The sequence below is a fragment of the Macrobrachium nipponense genome, chromosome 7 (assembly GCF_015104395.2).
Source record: "Macrobrachium nipponense isolate FS-2020 chromosome 7, ASM1510439v2, whole genome shotgun sequence".
In the NCBI taxonomy this organism is placed as follows: Eukaryota; Metazoa; Arthropoda; class Malacostraca; order Decapoda; family Palaemonidae; genus Macrobrachium; species Macrobrachium nipponense.
Genome location: NC_061109.1, coordinates 10,353,632 through 10,381,034, shown reverse-complemented (window position 1 = coordinate 10,381,034; position 27,403 = coordinate 10,353,632). Strand labels below are relative to the sequence as shown.

Genomic DNA, 27,403 nt, shown 5'->3' with positions numbered 1-27,403 from the left:
CCTGATCCCTGAGCATGCGCCCACGTCAACACGAGAGTGAACACTCTGTAAAAACTTGAGGAGACGTTTGTCAATCCGAAGCACAGACCTTGAATTCGAAAGCTTTCCCTGCAAGACTGAAGCGGAGAAATTTCCTTGAAGACTGATGGACTGGTATCTGAAAGTATGCGTCCTTCAGATCGACTATCAGCATAAAGTCCCTGATCCTGACTGCTTGTAGAACCGTTTTTGGAGTTTCCATTTTTGTACTGGGGTTTTTCCTTATAAACAGATTCAGAGTTGACAGGTATATTACTGTCCTCCACCCGTGGCTTTGGGTACCAGGAAAATCCTGCTGTGTAGAAGCCTTTCGACAGACTGCATACTTGTTCCACAGCTCCTTTTTCCGTCATCTTCTTCACTTCGTCTTGCAGAATAATGGCCTTCTGAGATTCCTGAGCATAAGCGAAGTGGGGTAATGGCTGTTCTGTCAGGGAGGGGTGGGTTACCCTCGAACGGAATCAAATAGCCGACCCTGAGAACATCCACCACCCACTGCTCTGCCCCCAGTTCCTGCCACACCTTCCAGTGATTTACCAGGCAACCCCAACTGGTGTGGCTGAGTGATGAGAGGCGCCCATCCTATCTTCTTGAGCCTCTCCCTCTTCCCCTACTACCCCTTCCTCTGTTGTTTCTATTGTGAAAGGGCCGATGAGTTAGCCTCTTTGGGGAAGAGGGTCTTGTGGCTCTATTAGGGATGTTATGTCTCACTGTCTTCTTCCAAGATAATTGCTGTTGTCTCACCTCCAAAGGAGTAGCTTGACTGTTAGACGTTTTCCTAACTGCCTGCTGCACCAACCTATCGTTAGTGTCCATCCTTCTTCTATCTATCGCCTCTTCCAGTATGACCTCTGGCAACAGCAGTTGAGACGCCAAGAAATATCCCCATTCCTCATCGCTAACAGGGAATCCAAATCCACAGTGCGGCTTAGTCAAGCCAACGCTGCATCTCTCCTCATTAGCAGGATATTTGCCCAAACATTGGCACTTAAGTTTGTCAGGTACGCAATCGCTTTGGAACCTGATTGTAGCAATCTAATGAACAATGATTCATCCACTACCTTTCTTGTCACTTCCGAGGATGCAATCTTCGCCACTGCTGTTGACCAAAGATCTAACCAAGAAGCAGTCTGAAAGACAGAAGAAGCTGTTGCTTCTAACGTAGCAGCCTCTTGGTACTTTATCGAAGGGCACTCCATTTTAACCTGATCAAAGGTTAATCCAGGCCTTAATCTTACAACATTAGGGTTCACTTGTCTAGACAGCAATGGGACCTTCAGTGTCGTATATTATTTCCTTTGCTTCATCATTGGAGGAGGAATAAATTTAAATGATCTATTAGATCTTAAGGAATTATCCCTTCCTGCAATCTTTGCGTTTACGTGTTGTAAGACAGAATCCGCATGACTCGAACAAGGCAATTCATACGACACCTTGGTATCCCTTTTTAATCCAAATACCATGTCAATTCCAGGAGGAAGCATACTGGCCGGTGTTTCTGTCTTCTCCGAAAGGTTATTGAATTGACGAATCAAATCAATCACCTCTGCATAAGAGGCCAGAAACTCTTGGTTTTCTCCTTCCTCCGGCTCTAACGCTCTAACGTACTGTTCTCCATCACAGGGGATGTTGTCTCACCCCTATCTTCTGACAAACGGCCCGGAATTCCACAGCCGCCTGCCCCTACGGCTGCGGTCTCTTTGATCTTTGCTGGCCGCCGTTGGCTCGATCCCGAATAGTCAGTAGGGGAACGAGAACGCCTCACTCTTTCTCTGCTCACGGATCTAGAGCGAGAATCTCGTCTAGATCTCCAAGATGAAGGCTCCCTTGAAACTGATATAACTTCGTCTCTATTAGTATTGGTATCTTTTTTGAGTGTTGGAGAACTCGGCCTCGACCTTTCATCCAGACGGACATTGCCTTCCACGAACGTATCCAACGAGGTTGCCAACTCCCTATTTTTCGTACTTTTAATAGGAGCCTTATCATCCTTTGTGCGTATTTTGAATGGCCTTACGGGTGAAACTGGAACCTGCATCCTATCCTCTGCTGCACCCTTCGCCGCCAACGTCGATTTTACCAGCGGTATCGTATTCTTTGTAATCCGAACTGGTAACTCCTCGTCGGCCGCTAGTCCGTCGGCCGTCGCCTCTCTCGCTTGTTCGGACTCTTGCAAACGGCTTCGTCCGCTAGCTTTGTGCTTACCAGCCACTGACTTCCCGACCTTCCTGCTGACTTTGATACGACAGTCCTGGTCTGAAGATGAAGAAGAATTCACTCTTCTCCTTTTAGCCCGAGGATCAGTTGCGAAATCCTGAATCCTCCAACGCTTGACTGGCGCTCGCCGTGACGTCATCGGAATTAGCGATGACGCCGAACTAGAGGAAGAAGACGAAGAAGGCGAATCACACCTTTTCTTTTTGTCTCTCTTATCCATTCTCTTCTCTATATCCTGATATTTCTGCATTACAGTTTGTATTGCCGAGTCAGAAGGCGTATTTGAGTCTGGGTGCAGCGGAATAGGCCAAGAAGCAGTCTGTGACGTCATCGCGCCTGCCATATCGGTGTGTGACGTATGTTGTGACGTCACCAATCTCGTAGGGAGAGACTGTGCGGCTTCTGCTGGCAACCGCACGTTTGCTGCCAAACTACCTCCCACGTTCTGCAACGCTGTAAACATCGAATTTGATGGCGTAGCCGCGGCATTATTTCCCATAAATTGCAAGCCAGGGGGATGAGGAACATTCAGCGCTGCCAGACCCTGCTGGAACCGTGACGCCATATAATGTGCAAGCAAACCATCCAAGGTTGGTACGCCTGGTAGGCCTAGCGCTGACCACGTACCGTCCAACCTATGCGGTTCGGGAGCCGGCGTCTGGAACAAAGATGGCGATGCTCCCCCTCTACCTGCTGGGAACAAAGGAGCGTGCATATTATGCATAAAATTACCCAAGACCCCTCCTGACGTTTCCGATAATGAATCGCTAGGAGAAACCGAAGGGGTATGGGACAAATCAAAAGCATGGTGGATGAAAACATATTGGAGGCAGCCTGGTTTATTGCCGATACAAAAGAAGCCGGTAAGGTTTGGTCATCCAAAGATGGCGTCACCACCTTCCTTTTGTATTGGCCTTTCTCATAGAACTTTTTCCACTGTTCCACCGACCAACCGCGACAAACAGAACATGGATTAGTAATCGTATATACGTTTTCCCTGCACCTACAACACGTTGGATGAGGATCCGTCGACACCGAAGTTAGAAATCTAGAACATGGAAAGCCACTGACTCCTGGGCATTTCCTTTGTCTCCTCTTCGAAACGGCAGACGATCCCGATGTTGAGGCAAAAATCTCCATCATACCATTTATACGCTCTTATCGATCACACTCACACTGAGCACACTCGGAGAAAGAAAAAGTAATAAGAAAATGAAAAATGAAATGGATAAAAAAACGGGCAAACTGAAAACCGGCTTTAAATCAGATAGACAAGAAACACGTCTTATCTTAAAGGCAGTAGGAAAATAACTGATAGGTCACAGGTCACCGTGGGCATTCCTGGTATACATGCCCCGTGACCTGGTATAGATGCCAATGGTCCTTGGATCTCACAAGTGTAATTTTAATTCTACCGGTTTCCAGCTTGGCGCTAGTAAATCCTAATGTTATGACCGAAGGTTTGTTTCGTATATGAACGAATGTCTATTCTGAACTTCTGCAATATAACAATGGTATCAGAATGTAAGGAAGTACAGTAAAAGTAATGTTTTCTACTGAGAAATTAATCTTCCATCATAATCTTCATCTCTGGTAAACATGTGCCACATAAATCTTTCCTCTGCTTTCACTTTCAAAATTCTCCACTAATCCTCAGCCCTTGACTAATAGTTCTCATCCAAGTAAGACTGGGTCTTCTATAAGAGCCCAGTTAACACCTTTTCTCCCCCTTTAGTACAGCGGCATAGCAAAAAAATTTCATAAGAAGTGTGCATTTGGTGGGATGGAAGCACCAAACATGGTAGGAATGATAGAATATTATATTGGGAACATTTTCCGATATGAACCACTTTTGTAGTAACCCCAAAGTGGCCGCCATATTGGATTTCAAAATGGCAGCTTACAAATCTTTAATTACAGATAAATTCTGTTATATACCAGCTAGAGACTTGGTTTTAGTGTCTAAGATATACATATTTGAGGTCAAGGAATTGAATGGTTCTTAGTTTTAGTTAAAGTTGATTGGTGACGCCATATTGGATTTCAAAATGGTAGGCTAAAAAAAAAAGAAAAATTTATGACTGATATATTTTGGTTATGTGCCAGCTATACACTTGATTCTGGTGTCTAGATGTACAAATGTGAAGCCACGGAATTAAATAGTTGTAATGAAACATGTTTTAATTCACATTATCAACTGATAATCAAGTGATAATCCCATAATTATTATGTACATTTATATGCATGTAATTATACACACGACAAGCAAGAGAACTTGCGTATCAATCAATTCAATAACACGTAAGTTCTGCACAGTTCCAAATCAGTCTGAGCAATCACCATCACAGAGCCACATAGTGCTGTGCATTTTCAGAGCTGCTTTCTTACACTTGCATCTCCCACTGCAACCTTTTTTGCACCCACAAGAGATCAGTTCATAGCAGGATTTGGCAGCTTCTGGTAGTGTTGTCCACAAAGGATCAAACTGTTCGTCATTTTCCACCCACCCCCAGTCACATGGTGATGGTAGAGTGCAGCGTGGGACAGAGACTGCCCCCTACAATATCCACCCTGGTACGTTGCCCTCTTCACATGCTGTTCTAGGGCTGCCTGTGTTGGGAGGTATTGCTTCAATAGATCGCACTTTCTTTGCAAAGAGTTTCTTTCTTGCCAGATTCACCTCTGAACATGTACATGTTCGGTCGTACAGGAGTACTATGTATCTCTCCAGGTTTGCCAATGTGTCCTCAGAAATCTCACGTGGTGCAGATGCCAAGGTCAGTAATGCATTTGTCACTTCTGGAAAAATGTCCCATACTGCCCATGCAGTTATCTTGACACGACCTGCAAAGCTCGAGACTGTATCACAACCCTGTGATTGCATGGAAGACTGGCAGTGCCTTGGATTTGTCTGGCCCCAGTGAAGCAGCCAGCTTGTGTGTGCTATGTAGCGGAAGCTCTTGCCAGTACCAATTGCTAGCATACGTTCATCGACGCCTCATGTAGCTCCTGGGCCATCCACACAGCAAGAACCACCACATCTGTGTCCACGGTACGGATGAGTATTCTTGCGGTGTCCAGATTTAACAGCATCTGCTGCATGAACCATCATGCGCGTGTCAGCTTCCTCGTGATTGCATGGGGCCAAAGCTGCTGTGTCCTTCAAAGGGTGGTACAGCATTGACCTGTTGATATAAGCATAAAAATGTCATATATTTGGTGAAGGCGGTCAACTGATCATCAAAAAAAATCTATACGAAATTAACATTAATTTTTATATTACAGATCCATGAAAATGTGGGTACATGTATTGACATATGATTATAAAACGGGGGATTCAGATTACCTGTTCACCGTCAGTAGCAATCAGCTGTTTCTCTGGCACATTGATGGACTCCATGACCTGCTTAGACAGGAAGCGGAAGAGTTCTTCCTTGATCTCGTCGACATGGAGGAATGTGTGCCAGTTCCCTGTAACAGGGCAGTGCCAGTAACACGTCTGCGGATTCCCTTGCCTCTGTTAGCCCTTGCAGTTGCCTTCAAGCTGCCTGAATTTGCAGCGGGTCCCACACTAGATCCAGACGAGAATGATTTTGAAGCTGTGACAGAATGTATGGAATGAATACGTCTGTTTGGCATAGTCAAGAAATGTTTTGCTGTGGCCAGGGTTCAGCATTTGAACCACTGCAGCCCCATCGAGGATCACAGAAGAGACTTGTGGTGGGTGAGACGTTGGTTTCAACAAGCTGTTCAAAAGGCCTCAGCAAGTCAGATTTGGAACCAAACGGATCCGTCCATTTTGTGATAGTGCAGGCGGGTGTGCACTGTTCTCATGTTTGAAGAACTGCTCGAGATCGCCATTTCTGGTTTGGCATGCGATGTATAGTCTGGAGAAAAAGCTCTGAATCACCGTCCTTCAGAGGGCGAGTTGTTGCTTGCTCTTATTGGCACTTTTCACCTTGATGGATGCAAATAATGGAAGTTTGTTGCATTTGATGACATCATTGAGTGGTTTGGATCTGTCTGCCAGACGTTCCTTCACAAATAAATGGAACTGATCTCGCCCCATCTGCACAGCTGTACGCACACTCTCTACTGCAGCTGGGCCCAGGATCTCCTGTGTGTCTAGGACCAGCAAATCTGTGCTTTCTTCTTCAAAGGGGTTGCCCATCTTCTCGATGACTGCTGTCAGTGCACGAACATCTTGGACAAATTTCTTCTGTACACTGTTGGTTTGCTCATGGTGGTGGGTGTGCTTTCCTCTTTGGTGGCAGTTGTGAGGTCTCAAATTCTGTGATGAACCCGAGCAACTTCAGGGCCAGCCACCATCCACCGTCGAAGGGCACTTGGATTTTCAGTGAGACCCACTGCCCCACCATCACCTTTGACCATGCATTGTTTTGCTCATGTGCCTGGTCTAAGGCAATGGCGGAAAAGCATGCCTGGTCTTCTTGGATGTGAAGTGGCCCATATGGAACTTGGCAGCAACATCTGGATGTTTCTCTGCAAGGCAAACCATGTCCCTGATGTGCACTGGAAACCAGAGAGGCATAGTGGACATGATCCAATGCAGCAAAACCATGCAGCTAGCTCTGGTAGGTGTCCATGTACAGTGTGAAGTTCGACTCTCTAAGTGAACGTATGAAGAGGAGTATAGAGAGCTCCAGGTGAAGTACAGTGGGCCAGTACTGAAACTTGGGACATGCTACTGCTCTCATGTCACACCATGCCTCAAACTGCAATAGTTCCTCATCTATTGCTGTCGCTCTTTCTTTGTATCTAGTATATGCATGGTGCTGAAGTATGTGCAGGGCAGCAGCAGTTACCTGGTGGGCGCGTCTTATACGGCTGACATGAGCTGCTTGCAGGAAGGAGTCTGCTGTGTGTTGTTGCTATCTCTGCCTGAACCAATGCCTCTGTCCAACACTGTCTTGCAGCCAGTTTCCTGCTGTCTTCCAAGCTGCCATCTATATCAGTCATAAATTTCTTTTTTTTTAGCCTACCATCTTGAAATCCAATATGGCGTCACCAAATCAACTTCTAACTAGAACCATTCAATTCCTTGACCTCAAATATGTATATCTAGACACTGAAAACCAAGTCCTCTAGCTGGTATTATTCACCAGAATTATCTGTAACTAAAGATTTTTAAGCCCGCCATTTTGAAATCCATAATGGTGGCAACTTTGGGATTACTACAAAAGTGGTTCCATACCTGAAAATGTTCCCCATATATAATTTGATCATTCCTCCATGTTTGGTGCTTCCATCACAAAATGCACAATTGGTTTGCTATGCCGCTGCACTACTTATCTATTATTTCTCATAATGCTCTAAAATCTAACACCTAAAACTATTCTTATAATTTTATTCTTAAATCAACAAAAACTTTAAACAAATGTAATTTCACTGTCACACCATGATTTACATCTATTATACCAATAAAGATTGTACAAGACTAATGTAAAATTTGATTTTAAAAACACTGATTTTGCAACTTTGGTGAGAAAGTGTTGACCTTTTAAAGAAAAATGACAAATGACCCCATAAATCCTGGAGACATGGGTCAACAAAATGACTTGCAACTACAGGTGAAGAAGATATGTACAATTCATCATTTCAAGGGACAGAAGCAAGTGACCTTGGAATACCACAGTTAAGTGATATCATAAAATGATATTGTCATGATACAATAAAGTTTTGTACATACTTACCTGGCAGATATATACTTAGCTATAGTCTCCGACGTTCCCGACAGAATTTCAAATCTCGCGGCACACGCGACAGGTAGGTCAGGTGGTCTACCCTTCCCGCCGCTGGGAGGCGGGAGTATGAACCAATCCCGTTTTCTAATCAGATTTTCTCTTCCACCTGTCTCCTGAGGGGAGGCTGGGTGGGCCATTAATCGTATATATCTGCCAGGTAAGTATGTACAAAACTTTATTGTATCATAACAATATCATTTTTGTACATGAACTTTCCTGTCAGATATATACTTACCTGATTGGCACCCTTGGTGGAGGGTAAGAGACAGCTAAACAATATAGAAAAGGGAAACAACATATGTCGTAGGATATAAAAACCTTGGTTCTTACCTGGTTCGGCAGAAGACTTCATGGATACTGTCTATGAGTCTGCATTGCCTGAAGAGCTACAGCGAGGGCGTGACCTGTTGCTGAAAGACTCTTTGGATCTACCAAAGGGATTTCTCATCCAGTTACATGGTAGAATCCAAGTAGGATCTTGTCAAAGGGGTTCGCCCGCTTGCATGACAGAACCTCTCCACTACTATCACAAGGAGCCAAAACAATCCAGACCACCTAACCAATCTAACCCATGTTAGATCTAAGACACGAAAGAGATGCCTATCCGCATCCTCTTTCATTCAACAATAAAAACACAAACTAAATAGGATAAAAATTAGCTAAACTAACAAGGATACGTTTCAGCTCCCTGCCCCAGCACCGAATCCGCAGATACGTAGGGTCCTAAAGCGAAGCACTTATCATACGTGATCCTTACGTCTCTCAAGTAGTGGCTTGCGAAGACCGAGTGACATCTCCAAAATGTAGCCTTCATAAGGTTTTGCACTGACATGTTCTTGCTGAAGGCTAGAGAAGTGGCAATGGCCCTCACTTCATGGGCCTTAACCTTAAGGAGCTTGAACTGGTCCTCGTCACATGCTACGTGGGCTTCCTTAACTAAGCTTCTCAAGAAGAATGCCAGAGCATTCTTAGACAAGGGCCTACTGGGGTCCCTCACAGAACACCAGAGGACGTCCGTATTGCCCTTAAGTTGTTTCGTCCTTCTGAGGTAATACTTAAGGCTTCTTACAGGGCAAAGAGCCCTCTCTGCCTCTTTTCCTACGAGAGCAGATAAACCTCGAACCTCAAAACTTCTGGGCCATGGATTCGAAGGATTTTCATTCTTAGCTAAGAATGAGGGAAGGAAAGAACAAACCACGGACTGATCTTTGAAGCCTACCTTTCCTCTATGGCTTGCAGTTCACTCATCCTCTTGGTGGATGCCAAAGCCATGAGGAAAAGGGACTTCTTGGAAAGGTCCCTAAAGGAAGCTGAATGAGGAGGTTCAAATCTTGAAGAACTCAAAAATTGAAGAACCACGTCGAGATTCCAACTGGGTGTTCTCGAGGACCCTTTCTTCGTTGTTTCAAAAGACCTGATCAGATCATGAAGGTCCTTGTTCTCGGAAATGTTCAGGCCCCTGTGTCTGAACACTGCAGCTAGCATACTGCGGTATCCCTTTATAGTCAAAACTGCTAGCCCACAGTCTTCCCTGAGGAAAAGAATGAAGTCAGCAATTTGGGTCACAGTGGTACTGGAAGAGGAAACTTTCTTATTCCTACACCATCGACGAAAGACATCCCACTTCGACTGGTATACTCGCAAGGTGGGAGATCTCCTTGCTCTGGCAATAGCTTTTGAAGCTTTAGACGAAAATCCCTTCGCTCTGACGAGACTTTGGACAGTCTGAAGCCAGTCAGACTGAGAGCGGGGAGGTTTTTGTGATACCTGTCAAAGTGGGGTTGTCTGAGCAAATCCTTCCTTGGTGGAAGGGATCTTGGAAGGTCCACCATCCATTCCAGTACCTCTGTGAACCAGTCTTGGGCAGGCCAGAACGGAGCAATCAGAGTCATTCTTGCTGACTCCGACGCGGCGAACTTCTTTAGAGTCTCTCCCAGGATCTTGAAGGGAGGAAAAGCGTACAAATCTAGACCCTTCCAATCCAGCAGAAGGGCATCCACTGCTATTGCCCTCGGATCCGATATTGGAGAGCAATACAGGTCTAGTCTCGCGTTCCTGGAGGTGGCGAAGAGGTCTAGATGGGGCCTGCCCCACAGTTTCCACAGGCTCTGGCAAACATCTTGATGAAGAGTCCAATCCGTTGGGAGGACCTGATCTTTTCTGCTGAGGAGGTCTGCCCTTACATTCCTTTCCCCCTGTACGAATCTGGTGAGGAGCCTGACACTCCTTACCTCGGCCCATAGCAAAAGATCTCTTGCTGTTTCGTATAGGGAGAAGGAGTGTGTCCCCCCCTGTTTCCTGATGTATGCCAGAGCTGTGGTGTTGTCCGAGTTGACCTGAACAACGGCGCCTCGGATGTGAGACTCGAAGGCTTTCAGCGCCAGCCAAACAGCCATCAGTTCCTTCTTGTTGATGTGCCAGGACACCTGTTCTCCCTCCCAGGTGCCTGACACTTCCTTCGTTCCCAGAGTCGCCCCCCAACCTGTCTCAGACACGTCGGAGAACAACACTAGGCTGGGGTTCGGGGTTTGCAGTGACAGACCTTCGACAAATCTGTTGGGATCTGCCCACCACAAGAGCTTCTCTTTTATCTCCCAAGTTACAACGAAGGAGAACGTCAAATCCTGGGAACGACGATTCCAATTTTGATTTAGAAAGAACTGCAGAGGTCTCAGGTGTAACCTTCCTAGGGAAACTAATTGCTCCAGCGAGGAGAGCGTCCCCAACAAACTCATCCACTTCCTCCCTCGCTGTGCATGCATCTTTCCCTAGGAAGGTTGCAATCTTCTCGGAGCCTCGGGCTATCCTTTCCGGGGACGGAAAAGCCCGAAAACCCCGAGAAATCCATCCGAATCCCCAGATAAAACACATTTTTGACTGAGGATGAACTGGGATTTCTGGAAGTTGACCAAGAGTCCCAGCGAACTTGTCAAATCCAACGTCTTTTGAAGGTCCTCCAGACAACGTTCCTTCGATCTGGCTCTTATAAGCCAATCGTCCAGATAAAGGGATATTCTCACTCCTTCCAAGTGAAGCCACTGCGCGACATTCCTCATGATCCCCGTGAAAACCTGAGGGGCTGTCGAGAGGCCAAAGCACAAGGCCCTGAACTGATAAACCTTCCCTAGCATCATGAACCTTAGATACGTCCTTGAAGAGGGATGGATCGGCACATGGAAGTAAGCGTCCTGCAGATCCAGGGACACCATCCAGTCCCCTGGACGAAGAGCAGCCAACACCAATGATGTGGTTTCCATCGAGAACTTCTTTTTCTCCACAAAGAAGTTCAGGGCGCTTACATCCAGAACCGGTCTCCATCCCCGAGGATTTCGGAACTAGGAAGAGGCGGTTGTAGAAGCCTGCCGAGTGAAGGTCTGATACTAGTTCTATCGCCTCCTTTTCTAGCATCTGGTCTACTGCTAGAACAAGGGCTTGGTTCATGATGGGGTCCTTGTATTTGGCTGTCAACTCCCTTGGAGTTGTCGTTAAGGGAGGTCTTGAAGCGAAAGGAATGAGATATCCCTTTTTGACTATTGAGAGGGTCCAGGTGTCCGCCCCTCTCTGGGCCCAGACATCTGCAGAACTTCGGAGTCTGGCGCCTACTGTCGTCTGAAGGACTTGCTTGTTATTTCGGTGTCTTGATGGACTTAGAGAAGGTTTTACCTCTCCTGCTGGGTCTTCGCCCTCTAAAAGAAGAAGATCTGGAGGATGGACCCCCTCGAAAGGGCTCCTGCGCTGCGGGTTTCTCCTTCTTGGTCTTCACAGAGAAGGCAGGTCGAGGCTTCCTCGTCGACTGTCCCAGCAGTCCGGAGTCGCCTTGGCCGAGAGAGAGCTCGAAATGTCTTGAACTATCTTCTTGGGGAAGAGCTGTGACGAGAGCTGTGAGTATAACAGCGAAGACCTCTGGGCGTGAGAGACCGACTTCGTCAAGAAGGAGCAGTACACCGCCCTCTTCTTGACTACTCCTGCACCGAACAATGATGTAACCTCGGTCGCGCCATCTCTCACGGACTTATCCATGCAGGACAAAACACAGTGGAGGTCTTCTGGAGAAAGGGCGTCCGGCGTCTGAGTCTTCCTGGCCAAGACTCCCAAGGACCAATCCAGGAAGTTGAATACCTCGAGAACTCGGAACATCCCCTTCAAAAGATGATCGAGCTCATTCATAGCCCACGACGTCTTGGCGGAATTAAGGGCTGATTGTCTGGTGGCGTCCACAACGCAGAGAAGTCTGAATCGGCAGAGGAAGGGAGACCCAGGCCCAAGGGCTCTCCCATTTCATACCAAAACCCTGTACATCCTGTCAGCTTAGATGGAGGGAAGGAAAAAACCGTCTTCCCCGCTTCTTCCTTGGAAAGAAGCCACGAACCAAATCCCCTTAGGGCCTTCTTCACAGATAACGTAGGCTTCATCCTGACGCACGAGGATCCTTTCGTAGTCTTGGAGGTTGAAAAAAGCGAATGTGGAGACGGAGGAGCGGCAGGGCTGAGGGAATCTCTGAACTCCTGGAGAAGCAAGGCTGTTAGCTTCTTGTAAACAGAAACCGAGGCAGTCTTGGCGGAATCATCGTCAGAGCCTTCCTGGTCTTCTTCCACCGACGAACGAGAAGGGTCCTTAGAAGAGGAGGCGGTCCTATCAGGAGAAGGGCGCCTAAAAGGAGATGAGCGCCTACGAGAAGCTTGTCGCCTGTCAGGAGTGGCAAAAGCATCAGGAGAGCGACAAGCAGAAGCAGACGAGCGCCTGCTGGATACGAGGAGTCTGGGGGAAGACTCGCGCTTCGAAGTTGATGAAAACTTGGACAAAGGAGAGTGCTTATCAGCAGAAGGACGTCTCCCATGACGAGGGCGCCAACGAGGCTCTTGTAACTTGTCAAGAGGCGAACGGCTTCCCGGAGAAGAGCGCCTACTAGGGGAGTGCGCCTGCGAGGTTCTTGGCGCCTGTCACGAGGAGAGCGGCTACTAGGTGAAGAGCGCCTACTAGGAGAGAGGCGAAGAGGAGAGCGGCTACTAGGCGAAGAGCACCTACCAGGAGAGAGGCGCTTGCGAGGCTCTTGGCGCCTGTCCGGAGGAGAGCAGCTGCCAAGCGAAGAACGTCTACCAGGAGAAGAGCGCCTGCTGGGACTAGTAGACTGGCGCCTGTCCTGTAAAAAGCGCCTGTCCAGAGAATGGCGTACGCTCGGGGATGAACGCCTGACAGAAGAAGAGCGTCTGCAAGGCGATTGGAGCCTGTCCAGCGAAGAGCGAACGTCAGCCGAAGAGCGCCTGCCAGCAGCCTGGCGCCTGGATGAGGAGGGGAGCCAGCCAGGAGAGGGGCGCTTCTCTCGAGAAACCCCTCGCTCGGGAGAAGCTGCAACATCCGGAGAAGAGCGCCTACGTAGAGGAGAGCGTAAGTCGAGTGACGGGCACCTGGACTTCTTGACTGGAAGAGAAACGTCCTTCCTTCGACGAGAACAACCGGCCAGGGAGTCAGCGAGGGCCGAAATCTGCGCTTGGAGCCTGGAGAAGTAGAGTGAGGCGCACAAGGAGAAGAGCAGTCAAGAGATCTCCTGGGCCTCTTAACATCCAGAGAAGGCTCCTCTGGAAAGACTTCTGGACTGGAAGCCAGGGAGCTGCAGGGCACCTTCCAGGCTCTCTTCAAGGGGCGCGAAGCTTCCGGGGAGCTCCATCCACGCTTCGGCGATGGCGAAGCAGACGAGGAGAAGCACCGGCGAAGAATGTCCTTGATGCAGTCCGAGGCAGCCTGGGAACGCACATCAGGATCTGCCGAAGGGACGCCTGACCGGTGGGGGCTCTCCCTAACCTTCCTGTGGCTGTCGACTTTCCTCCTCCACAGGTCTGGGAGTCTGGAAGAGGTCTAGGCCTGGAAACGCTACGGAGCCGGTCAGACGCCCCCTCCACAACACTGGGGGCACTGCACAAATCACTTTCACTACCACTCTTACCTTTCTCCAAGGAGCAGATCTTGAGCTCCATGCTGCGAATCGTGGCTTTCATCGCAGCCACCTCCGAAGACGTATCCTCGGGTTCGACGCAGGGAGCAGGGGCTGAAACAGGGCAAGAAGGATCTGCTTCTACGAGAGGGTTAGGTTCTAAATCTAGCTCGCTAATGCAAGACCTACTCGAGCTTCGAGAGGAAGCTTTACGCACTCTGTCTCTCTCCAACTTCCTCAAGTAGGAAGAAAGAGACTTCCACTCATCTTCATTCAAACCCTCACATTCCTTACATGGGTTATTAAATGCACAATCATTCCCCCTACACCTCATACATACAGTGTGAGGGTCGACCAAAGCTTTCGGCAACCTCACCTTACATACATCCACTGAACATACTCTAAACATAGCAGGTGTCTTAACAACAGAATCCAAATCAGACATATTCAAAGAAAAATCCAGAGCAAAATCAAAACAGTCCACAAAAAAGCGTATGCCAAGCCAAAAAGATCCAGTACGTCACCAAAAATCCATCCAAAAAAGATCCCAGGCAAGTGAGAGCGAAATCAACTATCAGGAGGAACCCACAACAGGTGTTGCCGGTCCCAGCGACAGAGAAAATCTGATTAGAAAACGGGATTGGTTCATACACCCGCCTCCCAGCGGCGGGGAGGGTAGACCACCCGACCTACCTGTCGCGTTTGCTGCGAGATTTGAAATTCTGTCGGGAACGTCGGAGACTATAGCTACGTATATATCTGACAGGAAAGTTCATGTACAAAATAATGGCTTATGAGGGTGAGGAAGATGAATCCAGTGTCCCAAAAATTAAATAGCTACAACTCACACTTGACCTTAGGCAACTACTAGGCCTAGAGAATACGATATTTAAGCAATTACAGAGTCAACCATTCAAAGGTGAAATGACATTAACTTTCTTTGGAATGAAAATGAAGTCTGTGGAGCACTTGATCTCATTTGCATAAACACTGAATAAAGATAACTCTGAGCCTTTGAGACTTCTCAAAGGCTATGAAGATGACTTACTGAGCCATAAAAAGGCTGTTCTTTAACCCTTTGCAGCTGGCACTCATCATATGATGAGCTATACTGGAAAAGGTTCCTGAATGCATCAAATGAAAATTACAGTCACCTCTCAATTAACGCGTTTAATCAACGCACTTTCGATTTATTGCGAGCTAGAAAATATTTTAAAATGTTTAAAAAGCAAAAATTTCTACTTGATGTGAATTGCCGCCCGTTGTTTTCAAATCAACCACACATCAGCATCACAGACTAAACTGGAGCAATTTTTCAAGAAAACCCAAGACCACAAGAGGAAAAAAAAAACAAGAAAAAGAATCAGATAAAGAAGACGAGTGAGCAAGGAAGTAAAAGACGATGAGTGAGGGGGTGAGAAGGGAGAGCCAAGGCGTAGAGTGGTGTGTGCTGCAGACAATGGCCATCGACATAATCAAAGACAGCACAGTGCACTGTATGTATTTACTAATAAAGTGAAAGATGTCGTTTATTTATTAATAAAGCGAAAGATTTTGTTGTTTTTCTTTTTTGTCTGACCCACATAGTATTATATTAATAATGCAGTATAGATTTCCCCAAGTCCAGGAACGTAACCCCCCTTATTACTGTTATTTCTTATAGGAAAAATGTTTAAATAATGCGTTTTTAATAACACACTCTCCGGGAACTTTACCCTCGCTTTAATTGAGAGGTGACTATAATTCACACAATGATATTTGATTGAATTTTGTGATAAACCATTCAAATTGCTTGAAGGAGTAAAGAGACCAGAATTTGGCCTCTTCAAAACTCAGCTCAGTGCAGAGGTGGAACAACACTTATTCCTAAGATTTTGTAATAGAAGTGGAAGGTGCAACACAGATTTCCATCTTCCCAGCTACATTTTGCACCAATTCTGGTGAACCTGGCAACATCCAAGACTAGTGCTAGGCATAAAATATATACCCAAAAGATTGTTGACAAAATTAGAAACATCTCGCAGCTGGAATTTTATGAAATAGAAGATGATGATTTTGCAAACTCAGATAGTGAAAATGATGAGAGTAATAAACAATAATAAATTGGAGGGCTTAGGGTAGTTACGTAATAATAATGATGAAATTGATGATCCAAGTCACCAAAAGGAAGAGCACAGTGATGCAAAAAGTGATTTACGTACACATCATGAAGCAGTGCGATTCGTGATATTTGGATGCATAGTGGCACATCAGCTGGAGCTTCAGAAAACGATGACTGGACTTACGGAAGAAACCATATACCTAGTAATTACAATTTTACTGGGATAACCAGGGTGATGAGTTTGAACTGAATAATGCTAGTGATATATCAAGGTTATTTTAGGCTTTTTGTAGATGAAACAAACCATTATCTTGGACATCATGCTGCTGATTAACTGACTGGCTATGGCTAGATGAAGAATTGGGGAAATGCAAGTTCCTTGCAGTAACATTACTCATGTTTTGTGTGTAAACATAATTTCAAAGATCATTGGCCGGTTGCTATGCTTGTCCATGTACCAGTATTTCCCAAGCTTATTCCCTGTCATTGGTAGTAGGTGCTCTACAGATTTGAGAGTCTCGACTCTCATGTCAACGAGACTGGAAAATATGGAACATTAAGGCAAACATACATGAACAATTTACAGACTTATCATTCATTCCAAAATCTTGTGGTTGATGAAAGTCCTGTTTTGTTCGAAGGGTGTCCTATTTTCAAACCATACATTAGATCAAAGAGGCGCACAATGATAATATTGAACTGGTTGGTACTATTTAAAAAATAACAAATTTTCAATCAATTTGTATTTTTCATGGGTAATGAACCTGAGGTCTTAACAAAAGGATAATCTTTGAGCGCCACCTGGAAACCAATTAAAAAATATTCAAAGATTGTAAAGCAAGGAATCTGTGGCATCTGGCAACTCATGTGTATACAATGTGGATGCTGGTCACCGACCAGGCTTGGAACCTCGTGACGCACCAGTCTTTCTTCCAACCCAGGATATGAGAGGGGCAGCAAGAGGTGGGCAGTAAACATTAAGACCTCAAGTTTGTTAGCTATGAAAAATACATATTGATTAAAAATTTGTCTTTTGTTCATATGCAGAACAAACCTTCAGTCTTAACAATAGGATAGACTTAGTACACTTGGAGGGAGGTACAAGTACCCTGAATCAGCTGGGGGTTCAGCCCACCTGACCACCCTTCCTAGAAGATCGAGTTATAAAGAAGGGGTGTGAACCCGTGAGAGAATGGATAAGCATGTATCTAAAAACTCAACCTGCTGGGATTAAACACAATGAGACTTGTCCAGATTTACTGCATTTGTGGAAAGTAAAGAGAACTGTCTGTCTGTTCAAGCAACAAACCATGTAGGCCACAGTAATTTGTTACCACTCCTCCCTCCCCTTGTCAAAGAGGAGTAAGTGCTACTGAGAAACAGATGTGATTTTCATACAGGAACAAACCAAAGAACTGCAACCGGTATGGCTACCACTCTCACCTGTATCAGACCAGTTCCAGCTTATGACGTGTCTTATTCTTCAACCCGCCTGTAGTAAGAAAGGAAAAAAAAGAGAAAGGAGGAGACCAGACATCTCACCCATTCTCTCTTCCACACTGGATGAGCTACACAACTTGCTGGGTAGCCACCACCGGACCCAAGGAAAAGTGTCCAAAAGGAAGTGAGCATGGTCTGCTGAAGCAGGAACCAGCATTCAAAATCCTATGAACAGACAAGTTCTTCTTAAATACCAGAGAGGAACTCATTCCTCTGATGTCACCTGCTCCAGCCTGCACAGACTCTGTAACAGAACTATAAGGTGAGGAGTATGCCTGCTTAATCACCTCACACAGCCAGAATGAAATGGTTCTTGGAAACTTCCATTCTGCAACGGGTGGTGCAAACAAAAAGTCTACGACAACTAGGCCTTAGGTGATGAGACCTTTTTAGATAGCGGTGCAAAGCTCTGACAGGACAAAACAAAAACTCCTGCGAATCGCTGTCCACAAACTCATTAAGGGAGGAAATTGAAGACGAGGCAAATCTGCCATCCTGAACAGAGGGATTTTGAGTTTTAGCTATAAATTCTGGGACAAATTCGAAGGCCACAGACCTCCAACCCCTGGTGTTTTCAATGTCATAACTCAGGCCATGAAGCTCTCCAACTCTCTTTGAGGAAGCCAAGACCAACAGGAAAACTGTCTTTAGAGTCAGATTCATGACTGATGATTGATGTAGTGGCTTGAATGGAGCTTGAGTGACACTACTCAGGATCAGAGTAAGATCCTACATCACAGGCATGAGTTCTCTTGGTGAACAGGATTGTTCGAAACTCCTGAACAACATCCAGATTTCCCAGGATAAGGCCATGTCCATGCCCTTCAGGGCAGGACCAACTACAAGGCAGCCCTGTAGCCTCTGACAGCTGAGACAGAAAGGCCTTTCTCGTTTCTGAGAAAGATTAGAAAATCACGATAGAGATCCTACTGACTGGTGGAACCTTTCCACATGAAGCTGGCAAAGGAGGTTGTGCCATGGGAGAATTCCTCTCGGATATGCTGACAGAAGATACAGGAGGTCTAGGAACCATTCTGCCTGTGGCCACAGAGGTGCCACCAAGGCCATCCTGAGATTCCTGGAACTCTTTACTGTGTTCAGGACCTGACAGATCAGGCAAAACGGAGGGAAGACATACACCTTGAGATTGTCCCAAGGATGCTGTAGAGCGTCCTCTGCCAGAGGAAGAGGTTCCGGGACCATCAAGAAGTGGACCTCCAGCTTCTTGTTGAAGCAAGCGGCAAAGAGGTCTAACACCGGTCTTCTTCAAAAGTGAAATGGCCTGTCCGCTACATCCTCATGCAGAGACCACTCCATACTTAGGACTTTAGTCTGACAACTCAGCTTGCTGGCCACCACATTCCTCCTGCCTGGAATGTATCTGGCCATGAACTCCACAAGTTGTTGATCACCCACTGGTGCATCTTGACTGTTAACGAGTGGAGCTGGTGGTAGACAGGAATCGTCTTCTCCAACAAACAAGTCTGGGACCATGAATAGAAGACCTTTAGCTTCTGTCGCAGAGAAGAGATCTAACATAGGTCTTTCCAAGCAGGCAGACAGAACAGTCAATAGGATACCCCAAGGGGATTGACAAAATACTCAGCACAGATAGTATGTTCTAAATATCCTACAGTCAACTTGTGCATTGTCAAGGTAATTGCACTGCACATTGGGGAGAAGTCCTTGAGCTGCCCAGGAAACATGCATCTTCAATAGAGGAGACATCCTATGAGGTGATCCCTTATACATACAATCAGTATGCTACTCATCAGAGGAGACATCCTATGATGATAGGAACACCCACCCCCACCCCCACCCCCCACCCAAATCTTGTGAAGTTTACTGAAAACATCCAAGTACCAGAACTTTGTGTTTTCTACCATCACGTGAAAAGATTAATGATAATGATACAGTTCAGATTTATTTCTTCCAGCTTATGAAGTTTGTCATTACCATCTGTAATCTTCTGTGATATTCTCTTCATTTTAAGTGGTAACCGATGTGAACATTTTTGTGCATATCACAATCTACATACCAGCTTTTGAACACATACATAAATCTCTACAACAGTTTTTAAATGTATTTTATGAATCCACAAAACTAACAAGAGAAGGTTACTTAACCCTACCTGAGTACTGACAAACTTCTTTGAATATCGATTCCATTTGTGTAAAGCTTTCTTCTTTCTTTGATTCACATCATCATCATCAAGCATATCTAAGGTTGCCTGATCTGTATCCTTATGAAAACCTGACTGGAGAGAATATCTGAAAGATTAAAAGAAATTTTAGTCTGTATGTACTTACACAACTACATACAAAAGTATCTGATGTGTGTACACCTAACCTAGTAGAAGACTTCAACTTATAACATATCACTACCAATTACTGTACAAGCTATGATGTTGTAACTGTAAAGCATAGTTATTTACAGCTTATTAAATCAAGAAAACTTACAACTGAACATGCATGTTCTTCCTCATATCACAATAAAAAAAAAAGTATTTTTGTAAAAACCAAATTAATTTTTTTACATACAAAAAAACAAATTACATGGTACTTCAAATAACGAACTTCAACTTGTCAAATTTCATTACTTACCAAAAAAAAATTTATTTTCAAACTTAATGATAAAATCTGATAAGAACATTCAACTTAATGGACACTAAAATGAATGCAACCGATTACTTCCCACTCTATCTTTCATCCAATTTGCTTGAGCATTTTTGATACTGGCAAGATTTATATTTTGAAATACCATGACTACCAGTTTTTTATTTGAATACCAAACTTAATCACTTATAGGGTCATATGCTCACAATTTTCTACATTTGCAAATACTATTTGTATGAATACCAAAGGCTTTGTATAATACAATTGTTAATTATTTGTTAATAAACTATGAAATACAATATGGATAAATAAAACTAATAAATAAATTCTAATATAAGAAATTTTAAAACTTCAGTAAATGTAATTTCAGAGTAAGTTAGATTGACTCATTCATTTTTTTAATATAAAACAAATTTATATTGCCCTGCCCCCATGCATATAAGGTATATAATGTATGTAAATGATTTAACTGACATGACCAATACAAATTTGCCAAAGGGAGCTGATTAAACCTAGAGATCACCATCAACTGCTGTCAGTGGTGTAAAAGACAAGGGAAATGCTCGTGGCATCAATTTCATCAGGCAACAGTGTGACTATTGATTGGACACTGTAACCAGCTGGGGGTCCAGCCCACCTGACCACCCTTCCTAGAAGATCGAGTTTATCTAAAAACTCAACCTTCTGGGATTAAACACAATGAGACATGTCCAGATTCACTGCATTCATGAAAGGTACAAAGAACTTTGTCTGTTCAAGCAACAAACCACATAGGTCAAAAGGATCTGTTACCACTCCTCTCTCCCCTTGTTAGAGCAAGGAGTAAGTGCTACTGAGAAGCAGATTTGTTTATTGTATAGGAACAAATCAAATAACTGCAACCAACAGGGACCACACGACCTGGAAGGTGGTTATCTTTACCAAAGGAAGAGTGTGAGGATAGATGGAACAAGCTTCAGTGATAGTGATGAATTCCATATTTACAGTTTCCTTTGAGAAAGCATATACCTCTTCCTGGACTACATAAGCATCAGAACTCAAATGAAAAATTACTCAATGTCTGGAGCAAAGCGATGCAAAGTCTTCAAACCTGGGAGGAAGCAGCAGCAATTCAATGAGACGACAGATCTTCACCACTATTTATGGAAGTAGTCAAAACCAAGCCAAGAATAAGAAATAAAGCAGGCTTATTAGGGGGCAGCCAGCATAGCAGAGACAGCATTAGCAGCTGAGAATGTCAGTAAAACTGAAACAAAAGACACAAAATATAGCAAGCACCACAGGCTTGGGAGCTGCTGGTGCAAGAGAAGTGTAAGAAAGAGCTGTGCTGTCCATAGCAGGCATCACAGGCCTGAAAGTTGCTTGTGCAACAGAAGTGCAAGAAACACCTGTCACAGAGACAACAACCTAAGTAACAGCAAGCAGTGTGTGAATAGCCTGAACAGAAGTCTGAACATGAAGATACATTACAAAAGAAGGTATATTGTAGCAGAAAAGTGGTAACAGTTGATAAAGTAGAAGCAACCATCTGTTCAGAAGGAACAGTAGGTGGAATCTATAAATTAGGTACAAAAAAGCAGCCAACACACAGATATAACAGGGAGAGCTGACCATGCAAGACTAGCAAGTAAAAAGGCAAGAGCAACCATTGGTATCCAAGAAACAGCAGGCAGAGCAGCTAACACCAGAGTTAGTTATACAGCAAACATAGAAATAGAAAGTGCAGAATTTCCCCTGTCCAGATACATAAATGGGCTAAGTGACATCTAGTCAGCACAGATTATCAAATACTGCTGAAAGACTGTGACTCTTCATCCCTAATAAGGTAAAAACCTAAATCTACCATAACACTAAACAATTCAACAAAGGAGTAGCAGTAACATTGGTAAAGAAATGCAAACTCTCCTTCCCAATATAGTATACTTATTATAATAGTGACACCACTGGTCAGCAAACAAGACCAGCTAGCATTACAAATGAGAGCAGGTGGATAGAACTGGATTTCAAAGGTACTATAGTAATGAACAACTGTTGGCAACATAAAAAATGACTTGGGAGACCCTACTTGTTTTTCTCGTATCTTCACTTCTCATACTTGTGGTGAGCGAGACAAAAAAGCATTACATGCATTGCAGGCAAACATTTATTCACAAAACCACACAGGAGCTAAAATATAAAATACACTTTTTTATAGCTGGAAGGTAGAAAAATATTATTCAGCCTTATCTGTGGTGGAGCAAATTGGCATCATCTATCTTTGGGTCAGAATCATCTTTTATTCCTCCAGTACTAATAGCTGATGGTAGATTGGTTACTGACCCTAAGGAAAACGCTGAACTGCTTCATTGAACTTTTGAAGCTAAGCAATCAGTTGAGGATGTCCCTCTCACTGATACTTGTCACTCTGAACCTATTCTCTGAATGAAATTAGTTGGTCTATCTTTGAGGAATCACAGCGGCTACCAAAAATAGGTTTTTCCTATGTCAAAATGACAAATTTTTAACCAATTTGTATTTTTCATAACTAACAAACCTGATAATACTAGTGCCAAGCTGGAAAATGGTAGAATTAATAACAAAATTGTGAGATCCAGGAACTATTGGCATCTATACCACGTCAGGGGGTATTGTAGTACCCAGAATGCCCTTGGCGTTCCATGACCCATCAGTTACTTTCCTACCGCTTTTAAGATAGGACGTGATTACTTTCTATGTTTTAAAGCCGGTTTAGTTTGCCCGATTTTATTTATTTATTTTTTTTCTCTGGGTGTTCTCAGTGTTGGTGTGATCTGCTAGGTGTGTGTACGTTGTGAGATGGAGAATTTTGCTTCACCAACGGGAATTTCTTCGGGTTCTTGAAAGAGACAAAGGAAATGCCCAGGAGGGAAGTTAAGAAAATTCTGGATAATCTTGATAGCATGGGTGGAGAATATCCTGAAAGTTTCTTCCCTTTGTTTTTCAAAAAGGTTTATAGTTTATAGTGTGTTGTCTACCAAGATTAGTACATTTTATACATTTTTATTTCAACATTGTACCTTTGTAGATGAGCACAAGCTCAGCAATACAGTGCCAGTTCCAAAAAATTACATATCTCTGGACTGCAGTAACTAGAGGCCAATTTCTAGTCTCCCTGTGCTTTCCAAAGTAACAGAAAAACTTGTTTTTAAACAATTATATAAATAATTATGTGGGATCTAAGGACTGTTTGCTGATAGTCAATTTACACATTGGATGCGGTTAGATAGTTGCGATGCCCTTCTTAGGTTTGACATGCCATTGCAAGAGAACCTTGATAAGGGTTTTGAGTGTAAAGTAACTGAAATAAGATTTTAGTGCTGCTTAGGATTTAGTAAATGACCAGGCACTTATTTAAAAACTTCAGAATCTTGGAGTGGGTGGACATGTTTTAAGTATATTTCAAGATTTCTTTACAAATAGGCAGCAACGAGTTACTGTTCATGGAATCTTTACTAAACCAAGACCTATTGTGTCTGGTGTTGACAGGGCAGTGTTTTTGGGCGACTGTTATTTTTAGACAATACAGATGATATGGTTGTTGGTTTGGCACACAAGATCATTCAGTATACTATTGATGCATCACTTGAGGTGTCATAGTTTCCAAACAAGAGAAATGAAGCTGCCCGTACTCTCAATCAGGACATGGAGCAGATTAGTGAATGGTGTAGTCAGTGGGGTATGAGGCTGAACTCCAGTAAAATGGAAAAAATTGCATTTTTATAAAAGGGATTTTGACGTAAGGAAAAATCTATTTCTGGGCGATTGGCTCGTGTCGCCAGCGAAATATCCTTTAATCTATTATTTCTAGGGTAAATGTACTAACACATACCAGAGAATAAATAAAATAAAGAAAAAGGTCAGTATAACTGACTCGCTCACCCTCCAGGAGGGTGTCGGTATGAACACTAGGCGAGTGAGACCACTACCACGAGCCAAATGCCAATAGAAATCTCCCACTACAAAATCCCTCCAAGAGGGGAGCCGACCCACAGAGTGAGCAGCTCGTACTACTACTACTCCATCCCATGCTGCCGACTGCTGCGCCTCTGGTGGCCATCCTGAAGTTAGCAGACAATCTTGGGCGAAGGGATGGGTAGGGTGGGATTTCGCTGGCGACACGAGCCAATCGCCCAGAAATAGATTTTTCCTTACGTCAAAATCCCTTTTCTGGGCTCCAGCTCGTGTCGCTGCGCGAAATCGTACCAGAGAAATAGCACAAGATTGTAAACAAAAGTAATAAAATGAGAATAAAAATAAAATAAATCAGAATAGGTCTCAAATAAAAGATAAAATATATAAGAATAGACTATAATTGCTAAAAGATACATATACACAGGGGTATAAAAATAGAAATATGCTTAAATTACCCTTAAATCTAATCATGTTTGTAAACAAGGTAATTACATATGTACAGGTAAAATTATTTACATGTATCAATGTTATCTGTGTAACAGCATGTATCAAAAGTATAATAGCAATTAATAAAAACAATCAACAATAATAATATATAAAGGAATGTATATGACTTAATATACAAAACCCGTAATCATTATAATATGATGTATCCCTAGCATAAAAATAAGGGGAAACATCCATGAGATCAATGTGTATAAATCATTTGTGAGTGTCCCTAACCAGACAATAAGGGGCACCCACTACACTATCACAAAAGCAGCTAAGACACAAGGTGAATGCAAATGAACCAGGTAGGAATAGACGAACTTTTGGGTGAGGCAGGTAGAAAGGAGGACTGAATCTTCTACTACAAACTAGCTAGAGTCAGGGGAAACTATGTTACCCGCTGCTACTGCTGGGAATTTCAGAGCTTCCAAGGACTTAAGGTAGTGACGTTTGAACACTGTCGGCGATTTCCATCCAGTATACTTTTCAACTCATCGAAGTTCATATGTTGGAAATAATTAATTGAGGTGGCTACTGCCCTGACATCATGTGCTTTCGGAAAGAGTCAGGATTGGCTTGCTTAATAAAGTACAGGATTTGTTGCCTGATGCCTTTAATGGATAAAGTTCCACCTTTTTCCCTCCTAAAGAGGGGACCCGACGAAGATGAGGAGGTCCTAGACAGAAAGGCTCGTAAGGTTGTAACTGGGCAAAGAGATACATCTTGTGGAAGGGGTAGTACCTTCCAAGGTTCCCACCTCATCAAAGGATCTTCATTCTTTGCTAAAAAGCTACGTTCCGGAGAAAGTAGGACTTCTCCTGTGGGAAGGAACTGAATATGATTCGGGTCTCTGGATAGAGCCGACAGTTCTGAAGTTCTTGCTCCGGAAGCTAAGCTTAATAAGAATAGGGTTTTTCTTAAGAGCATTATAAACGAGCATGTGTCATTATCGGTTTCGGAAGCCAGTTTTTAGAACATCGTTTAAGAACCATGAAACTGACGTAGGCCTTACAGAAGGCCTAAGCCTAGCACATGCCTTAGGAATAGACGAGAAGTAGGAATCCGTCAAGTCTATGTTAAATCCAAATTGAAATATCTTTTTCAAAGCTGACTTGTTTGTCGTAATCGTGCTAGCTGCTAAACCTTTTTCAAATAAGGATCTGAAAAAGGATATAGCTGAATTAACTGTCATGATTCTAATATCCGAATCTCTCAGGAAGGTTGCTACTTTTTGACAGCAGCATCATACTGCCTCAAAGTCGAATCCCTTTTATCGGATTCCAAGAATAGAATATTCTGAGGGTCAATATTCGCATCTCTTTTTGCCGCAAACTTCATGAAATCCATAAAGTTAGGTTTGAGAATCCCTGAGGAAGCGAACACAGTCTTCATTTGTACTGACTGGGAGAGCTTGGGACTGGGATCTGAAGAGGACGAAGGCCCAGCTCCAAAATTAGAGGATACCAGTTGCTCTTCGGCCAGTCTGGGGCTACTAGAGCCACTTGACCCTTGAAAGTCCTGAGTTTGTTCAATACTTTCATGAGGAGATTCACTGGAGGGAAGACGTAAATCTTCTCCCAGTTGTTCCAGTCTAGAGCCAGGGCGTCCGTGGCATAGGCCAGAGGGTCCAGGTTGGGGGCTACATAACACGGTAGTTTGTGGTTCGCTTGTGATGCGAAGAGGTCCACCTGTAGCCCTGGGACTCTTTGAAGGATCCATTGGAACGAACTGTTGTCCAGTGACCATTCCGAAACCTCTAGGGGTACTGATCGGGATAGGGCGTCTGCTATGACGTTTCTTACTCCAGCTATGTGAGTGGAGGAAAGATGCCAACTGAACTTGTCTGCCAGGGAGAAGATGGCTATCATGACGTGATTTAGATGACGTGACTTGGAGCCTCCTCTGTTTATACAATGTACTACCCACTGCGCTGTCCAGGACTAGCTTTATGTGGGGGGAGTACTTGGGTGGGGCGTAACCTTTTTAGAGTCAAGAACACTGCCATTGCCTCCAGTACGTTTATATGGAACTGACGGAACTGAGGTGACCAAGTCCCTTGAACCTTTTGACCTGGGAATACCCTCCCAGCCGCTTAAGGACGCGTCTGTGTGGATGGTGACCCCTGGTGGAGGGAACTGAAGGGGTACTGACATTGATAAATTCTTGACTCTCGCCCATGGCCGAAGTCGATTCTTTAGAATCAGAGGCACTGAGGATAGTTTGTCCCTGGACCTGACGTTTGCTCGCGAGCGCCAGATTCTGGTTAGGTCTTTCAGTTTGGCTTTCATTAAGACGTTTGTCACTGATGCAAACTGGAGAGAACCCAGGATCCTTTCCTGGGCTCTCCTTGACGCTAGTTTGTGACTTAGAAATTGCTTGACTGACTTTGCTATTTCTTTCCTTTTGGTTGATGGAATCGACAGAGTGTGGGATGATAGATTCCATTGAATGCCCCAGCCACTGAAAGTTTGACTCTGGAGTGAGTCTTGATTTGGTCCTGTTTATTTTGAAGCCTAGATATTCCAGGAACTGAATCACTTTCAGAGTAGCTCTGTTGCATTCCTCGACTGATGGGGCCCAGATCAACCAATCGTCGAGATACGCTACTACCATGATCCCTTGCGATCTGAGTTGTTGCACTACCACTTCCGCTAGCTTCGTGAACACTCTGGGTGCCACGTTGAGTCCGAATGGAACTACCTTGAAGGAGAATGTCTGGTCTCCTATCTTGAAACCCAGATACGGACGGAAGTGTCTTGCAATAGGGATATGATAGTAAGCGTCTGTAAGATCGATAGAGGTGGTGACGGCCCCACTG

General features: G+C 44.3%; 1 protein-coding gene across 1 annotated transcript in view; it reads right to left on the bottom strand.

Moving 5' to 3' along the window:
• The window catches only part of LOC135217360 (ATP-dependent RNA helicase DDX54-like), a 197,739-nt gene that overhangs the window by 18,093 nt on the left and 152,243 nt on the right, over positions 1 to 27,403 (bottom strand). Inside the window, exon 14 of the mRNA XM_064253200.1 lies at positions 19,683 to 19,821. Within this exon, the coding sequence (XP_064109270.1) occupies positions 19,683 to 19,821 (139 nt within the window). The remainder of the gene's footprint in view (positions 1 to 19,682; positions 19,822 to 27,403) is intronic.